Source organism: Elephantulus edwardii, unplaced genomic scaffold, assembly GCF_000299155.1.
Source record: "Elephantulus edwardii isolate Elephantulus edwardi_28Jun2011 unplaced genomic scaffold, EleEdw1.0 scaffold00044, whole genome shotgun sequence".
Taxonomy (NCBI): domain Eukaryota; kingdom Metazoa; phylum Chordata; class Mammalia; order Macroscelidea; family Macroscelididae; genus Elephantulus; species Elephantulus edwardii.
This window is the reverse complement of record NW_006399794.1, coordinates 13,550,186-13,557,908: the sequence shown is the minus strand read 5'-3', so window position 1 is coordinate 13,557,908 and position 7,723 is coordinate 13,550,186. Positions and strand designations below refer to the sequence as shown.

At 44.5% G+C, this 7,723-nt stretch overlaps 1 protein-coding gene across 1 annotated transcript; it reads right to left on the bottom strand.

The window, feature by feature from the left end:
- Window positions 1–2,898: 2,898 nt before the first annotated feature.
- On the bottom strand, window positions 2,899–6,433 carry LOC102871587 (folate receptor alpha-like). Its single transcript, XM_006885725.1, has 4 exons — window positions 6,269–6,433; window positions 3,581–3,769; window positions 3,334–3,469; window positions 2,899–3,194 (listed from the first exon to the last, which is right to left on the bottom strand). The coding sequence occupies exons 1-4, from the start codon at window positions 6,431–6,433 to the stop codon at window positions 2,899–2,901; spliced, it is 786 nt and encodes a 261-aa protein (XP_006885787.1).
- Between the last annotated feature and the right edge of the window lie 1,290 nt (window positions 6,434–7,723).

Genomic DNA, 7,723 nt, shown 5'->3' with positions numbered 1-7,723 from the left:
ACCCTTTCTGTGTGTTTATTGTAGAAGTAAGTCTCTGTTTCCTTCAGCATCTGTTGTCCAGTGTTTCCTTGGAGCCTTCCATGTGTTCTGACCTTCCCCCGCACCAAGGAGTTTTGGTGTGCAGGGTCCCAGGTCTAAAAAGGCACCCTCTACACTTGGAGATTATTTCTCAATTGTACTAAGAGCCCTGCTTTTTCCACTTGCTGCTTTTTGGTGAATGAAAAAGTATTCCTGGCCATACTGCAGGTGGACTCCTCTTAACTCCAATTAAGGTTGTGATGAAAGGAATGTTGCTTTCCTCCTTATTCCTCCTACAGTTAGTCTATCTGGATCATGACACAGCTTCCACATTATACTACTATATACATGTATTTTGTTGTTGTTAGATGCTGCCAACTTGACCATAGGACCCTCTAGGACTGACTCATAAGGACCCTATGAACAACAGGTCTGAATCTCGCCCTATCCTATGTCATCCTAACAATCTCCATCATGTTCAAGTCCTTTAATGCAGTCATTGTATCAGTCTTTCTCATAGAGGGTCTTCCTCTCTTTTGCTGACCCTACTTGTCTCAGCCTTCTCCCAAGGTCTGGTACCTCCTGACTACAGGCCCAAAATATATGAGACAAAGTTTCACTATTCTTATCTTTAAGGAGCACCCTAATTGCACTTTATCCAAGACAGATGTTTGTTCTTTTGACAGTTCATAGTATATTCATTACTCTTTGCCAACACCACGATTCAAAGGCATCACTTCTTCTGTTTTCTTCATTCATTCATTATCCAACCTTCACATGCATATGAAGCAACTGAAAATACTATGGCTTGGGTCAAGTAAACATTACTCTTTAGACTAACATCCTTGGCTCTTTAGCACTTTAAAGAGGCCCTTGACAACAGATTTGCCCAGTGCAACATGTTTTGTTCTTCTCAATGTAATTTGCAATTTATTTTGATCCACATAGTCAAATAAAGAGCTCTGGTGGCCTAGTGGGCAAGGAATTATGCTGCAGACCCAAAGGCAAGTGGTTCGAATCTAGCTAGCTACTCTGTGGCAAAAGATGGGAAATCTCTCCCCATGCAATTTACAACCTCTGAAAACCTACTGGAGGATCAGCTGTGAGTAGATTTTGACTCTATGGCACATAACAACTCAAATGCTGCTGCATGTTGTTGTTGTTATGTGCCATCAAGTCAACTATGTGTCATGGTGATCTTCTGAACAACGGCTCTGAACCTGAACCAACCTCACCATCTCGGCCACAGTCAATAGGTTTTTGGTGCAGTGACTCTGAATATTCCTTCCATCTTCTAATGCTTCCTGAATCATTCAAGATTATACCCATAGAATCCTTCGTTGCAACATGATTTGTTTTTCAGCTCTTTCAGTTTGAGAAATGTCAAAGATGCTATTCCAAATCTTTATGCATGTTCTTAGAATAATTTTGCTTTCTCTTCTCAAGCTGCTCTCCCTGGAAATTTTCTGCTCAGCTCTCTTATTCCATCATTTCTGTCTTTGCTTTAGCTTCTCTGTTCAAGAGAAAGTTTCAGAGTCTCTTCTGATATCCATTTTGGTCTTTTTCTTTCCTGTCATCTTACTAATGACTTTTTTCATAGATGATGTCCTTGATGTCATCCTACACTTTACCTTGTCTTTACTTATTAGTGTTCAATTTATCAAATCTATTCTTGAAGTGGTTTCTAAATTCAGGCGGGATAAATTCAAGGTCATATTTTGGCTCTCATTGACTTATTGTCTTTAGCTTCAATTTGAACTTGCACATGAGTAATTGATAATCTAGTCCATAGTAATCCCCTGGCCTTGTTTTGACTGCTGATATTGAGCTTCTCCACTGTCTTGTCATGTATTTTGGGGGAAGTATAATTCAATCTGTCACTTCATATGCATTTTAAAGTTGAACCATGAGTAAGGAAGACCAAAGAACTGATGTCCTTAAATTGTGATATTGTTGTTATTGTTATGTGATGTGGAGTCAGCTGTGACTCATAGCAACCCTATGCATGATAGCTCTCAACCTCGCCCTATCCTGAGCTATTCTCACTGTCTCTGACACTCCTGTACCCACTTCCCCAGTGTCAGTCCATCTCACCCTGGGTTTTCCATTCTTGTATTGACCTTCCATATTTCCAAACATGATGTCCTCCTCCAAGGTCTGGTCTCTCCTGGCAACATTCCCAAAGTATGTGAGATAGAATTTCAAAACCCTTGCCTCCATAAAGCAACCTGGTTTCATCCCCTCTAATACAGACCTGTTTGTTCTCTTAGTAGTCAATGATATGTTCAATACTTTTCTCCAACACCACGACTCAAAGGCATAAATTCTTCTTCTGTCATCTTTGGAAATTGCCCAGCTCTCTAATACAAAGCAAGTTATTGCAAAGACTATGGCCTGGGTCAGGTACACCTTAGTCTAGACTGATATCATTGCTCTTCAGTACTCTGGAGAGATCTCTGACAGCAGATTTTCCAATGCAGTTCACCGTTTTGTTGTGTTGTGGTATTTTTTTCCAATCCACCTTTTTATTTTCTGACTGCTGGTGCCAAGAATGTTGATTGTGGAACCACATAAGCTAAAATTGTTAACAATCTCAGTCTCTCCTCCATTAAATGTAATACTGGGGAGGAGTATTGAATGTAGCATAGACTGCCAAAAGAACAAAGAAATCTCTGGAAGAAGTCCAGCCAGACCATTCCTTAGAAGTTAGGGTGGTGAGATTTTTGTCTCACCTACTTTGGGAAGCAAAACAGTAGCATCCCCAGTCATCCCCTAATAATTTTCAGGACACAAGCATGTAGGGTATCTATTTATTTAAGCTGGCTTTCAAAGGGCCCTTTCATGGAGCACTGGGTCAAAGAAGGTTGCGATGTTCAGGTATCAAGAGATAGAAGGAGATGAACTGAGCAGCCAAAGCAGCAAGGCCTGGCTGAGCAGGAGCACAGAAGCCCGACTGGGCCCAGCCGCACTCATGGCCTCAGCATAGAACTCTGCCACCTTCTCGTTGGGGTTGCCTTGGAATGGGTCGAACCACAGCTGCATGCATCGGCCACTCCCTCGACTGTAGTTGCTAACCTTGTAAGAGTGGCTCCAGATTTCTTCGCACATCGCAGCAGGTGTGGGGAAATAGAAATCGAAGCGGTGGCAGGCAGCTTTGGTTGGACACTCGTTGAACCCTGTAGGGAGAATGAATGACGTTCAGTCACTCATGGTCCGGAATTACCTCTGACTCCACCAGCTCCCTCTCCTACCACCTCCACCAGTTCCATACCCCTCCACTTCCACCTTCATTCCAAGCTCCCCATCAGTCGTCACCTGAGGTCCAATTCCAGCCCTTGTGCCAGTTGGTCTTGCAGGTATAGGAGGTGCGGCAGTCCTCCCACCAGACCTGACAGTCCTCTTTGCACAGGGGCACATCCAGGATCCGCTCTTTGCGCCAGCTCTGGTCCACCTGAAGACATTAGGAGAGAAGGTTCAGCTCAGAAATCTCAGATTTGGATGAGACTGAAGCTAGAAGGAGGGCGAGGTTGCAGCCTGCAGAGATATCCAGAGAGTTTGATACCTGTTGGATCCAGGGCCCCAAGTTGGGGGAGCACTCATAGAAGCAGGTGTCTTGGATGAAGTGCCTCTTGCAGGCAGGGCTCATCTTTCCACAGTGGTCCCAGTTGAAATTGTACAGGTAGGAAATATCTTTGTGGGCTTCGTGGCTGGTGTTGGTGGAGCAGCAGGAGTTCTTCTTCCAGGGGCTGCACTGTGTGGGAAAGACACAGAGACTAACTCTCAGGCTCACAGCAGCCAGGATATTCCCTTCCACAGTCTCTCCCCATAGAGTCTTTGCTTCCCCAACACTGTCAAAGCTGTCTGTGGAAATATTTGCTGTCGAGACTGCCGGAGAAGGGGGTTTTCAGTGGCTATAGGAGCCCAGGAACCATTACAAAATTCATCAATTCAAATTTGTGTTCATCTTTTATTTCCTCTTACTCAGACACTTTTGAACCTTTATCACATAAGAGAAAGGAAGAGAGACCATAGTTTTATAAAGTGATCACATGAAGCCTCACTGAGAGACGATGGAGATGAGGAAGGATATTTGTGAAATAAATTGTATCCCTGTGTGGTGTAAACAATTAGGCACTGGGCTAATAACTAAAATGTTAGTGGTGCGAGCCCCCTGAGAAGTGTCTCATGAGAAGGACCTAGCAATCTGCTTCTGAAAGGTCACAGTCTTTCAGAACCCTGTTGTGTATATTGTCCTCTGACGCCTGAGTTCATAGTTCCACCTTATACAACAGAACTAAACACTGCCCCACCTAGTGTCTTCCTCACAATTACTGCCGTTTGAGCCTGTTGTTCAGCCACTATGTCATTTCATCTCATTAAGGTATGCTTTTGCTGACCCCTTGCATATTTTCTAAGTTATTGCTTTTTCCCCATTCCCTGTTTGTTTTATTACAGACAAATGCTTGTTTGTTAAAACTTTTTAAAAAAATACAGAAGAAAAGTGTATGAATCACGATATCTTTCTTTCCTTGTCCTTTGTCTGCACTATGGTTTCTAGCCCCTGGAATCTGGCTGTCCTGCACCTAAAAACAATGCCTTTACCCTGGAGCTCCCGAGCTTATTATCCCGAGGTCTCCTTCAACAATTCTTTTGCAATAGCCTTAAGTAACACAAACTTATCCATAAACATGACTTTTTTTAAGTCACCATGACACCATAACTGTAAGGAAACAGCAAAAGGAATGTCACTTCAGTGTGAATGGTCCTTGTTACAGATATTCCCACCATCTCCTAGCTGCTCCATTTGAATTACTGAACCCACAGATGCAAATACAGGCTGACAAGTGGTGGTGTAACTTTAATACCTTGAGTAGTCTCTCTCTGTTTTTAATGTGTGAATTTTAATATTCTGGTTTTATGTTAAATTCTTACTAAACAAAGCTGTGATTTTTTCATTTAACAAGTACATATTGAATGTTTTTATACTTGGAACTATTCAGAAGACAATCAAAATTAGTTCCCATCAAGTCTGTAAGGAGCCCAGGTAGCACAGAGATTAAACACTTGGCTGCTGACTAAAACTTCAGCAGTATGAACCTACCAGCTGCTTCCAAGGCAGGAAGGTGTGGCAGCCAGTTTCTGTAAAGACCTAGAGACCTAGTCTGACCCATATAGGCTTGCTATTTTCATTCTCAGGTCTGTTCTGACTTGTATTGTCAGGACTGGACCAAAGTCAAAGGGAGAACAAAGGATTCAAGGAATGTCAACATGTCAACAATATCAACATATCAACAAAGGGAGTGAACAGCCTTGCCCATATGACTAAACTACCATGGAGCGCCCCCCCCCCCAACCTTTCCCTAGAAAGCCAGCCAGACCCTTACTATAAAAATACCTGCCCTGATCCACCTTAGGGCGCAGTTTTCCTCTGGTCTGTCTGTCCCTCTAGACCAAGGAATCCTGCCTGGGAGTCCCCTTAATAAAACTTCTTTAGCTTTCTTTCTTTCTCTCGTCCCTTCCTTGAGTCCTTGGCCTTATGTCCAGTGTGAAAACCTAACAAGTATCAGAATACAAAACTCTGGACAGGATTCCCAAGGCCAGGACCTAGTCCCCGAGTGGAGAGCTGCTGGCAGAAGACGGAAAACACCTGGTACAATGTCTTTTCAGCACATGTTGCTGTTTGGTTCTTTCAAGTCTTGACCCATTGATGACCCCATATGCCAAAGTAGAACTGTTTCAGAGGGGAGTATCCTTGGGTGGAATCTTCAGGGAGACGTGGATGTAATAATTGCCAGGACATTTTTTTTTTTTTGGAGAGCCATGGGGTGGGTTGGAACTGCTAACCTTTCTGTTAGCAAATGAGTACTTAGCCATTACACCATCAGGGCTGCTTCTGTTCAACATATAACCCAACATCTCACTGCCTCTGAATGGTCTCCTAATCATGGAGACCTGAGCCTCCTCCATCAGGTTTCAGAGGCTGTAAAACTATATGGGAGGAGATCACCCAGACTAGCTGATGAATCCAAACACCCGACCTTTTTCATCAGTACCACAGCAGCGAGCTCCTTGTTCAACCCATAATGACCCCCATTAGGGCTAACTGGTGGTCCCCTCACACAAGCCTCCCTGCCGCCGCCTTTCTCCCCACCAGAAAGACCACACTGGGACTCTACATGCTTCAGTGTCCCAACTTCCTCTTCGTGAATCATTTCATTTCCTCCTTACGCCCAGAGACCTATCAGCCCACCTGGTCATGCAGCTTGTCCTCAGGGCCCGGCTTTTCCTTGTGGTGCTTGGCGTTCATACAGACATTAAGAAGTTCAGTCCTAGTCTGCGAAGTCCTGAGCTGGGCAGTCCATTCAGGGGTCAACAACACCAGAAGCAGCAGCAGCTGTGTCATCTTCCAGGTCATGACTGTCTCTGAAGGAAGAAAGGCTGTCAGTGGCTCCAAGGTATGCAGAGGTGAGGAGAGAGGCAGGGCCTGAAGGTGTGCAACCCACTCCAAGTGGGAGGGGTCTGGACAGTGACGCCGTGTCCCGCCCCTTTGGGCAGGAGAGTTGATTGCTGAGTGGCAGTGATCCCACATGACAGAGTGGATCTGTCCAGTGCAATGATTAAAATGTTTGGCTGCTAACTAGAAGGTTAGTGGTTTGAACCCACCGGCTTGCTCTTTAGCAGAAAGATGTGACAATCAGTTTTCTCAAGATTACAGCCATGAAAATTGTGACGTAGTTCTACTTTGTCCTATGGGGCCCTATGAATTAGAATCAACTTGAACCTAGTGAGTTCATCTTTACAGGAGCAGATTGCCAGGCCTCTCTCTTGCAGAGCAGCCAGGAGGGAGGGGTTCCAATCACCAACCTTTCAGAGAGTTGCTTCGGAAACCCTGTGGAGCAGTTCACATTTTTTTTATTCTATGCACATATTGGGTCCCCATGAGTGAAAATCAACCAGATAGTGACTAGCAGCAGCAACAGTGGGCCTGGAAAATGGATGTCACAGGCTCAGAGGTTATAGGGAATGGGGCAGCCTCCTTGGGCCTTAAGAGGCTGCTGAACCCTCCTAAACACAGAGCTGGCCACCCATTGACTGACCTTCATAACACCTCAAACCCTTGACCAAAGTCATTGGATCATAGGAAGCGACCATTCCTCTCACGTTTGTAAGTAAACTAGTTTGTTGTTGCTATGTGCTGTCGAGTTGCCTGCGACTCATAGTGACCCTATGCACAACAGCCCTAAAGCCTGCTCTATTCCTTGCCAATCTTATTGTCTCTGACACACCTATCCCCATTACCCCAGTGACTGAATCAATCTATTTCATCAAGGGTCTTATTCTCCTGTGCTGTCAGGCATTGCAACATGTCCAAAGTATGTCAGACAAAGCTTCAGAATCCTTGCCTCCTAGAGCAGCCTGGCCTCACCCTCTCCAGAACGAACTTGTTTGTTGTCCTAGCAGTCCATGGTATATTCAATACTCTTCTCCAGCACCATAGCTCAAAGGCATCAATTCTCCTTATATCATCCCTAGTCATTGTTCAGCATCTCTGATGCATAGCAAGTGATTGCAAAGACCATGACCTATGTCAGGCGCACCTTAGTCTCCAGACTGACATCCTTGCTCATCAGTACTTTGGAGAGGTCTCTGACAGCAGACTTTCCCAATGCAATTCATCTTTTAAACTAGCAGAAAATTTAAAAGA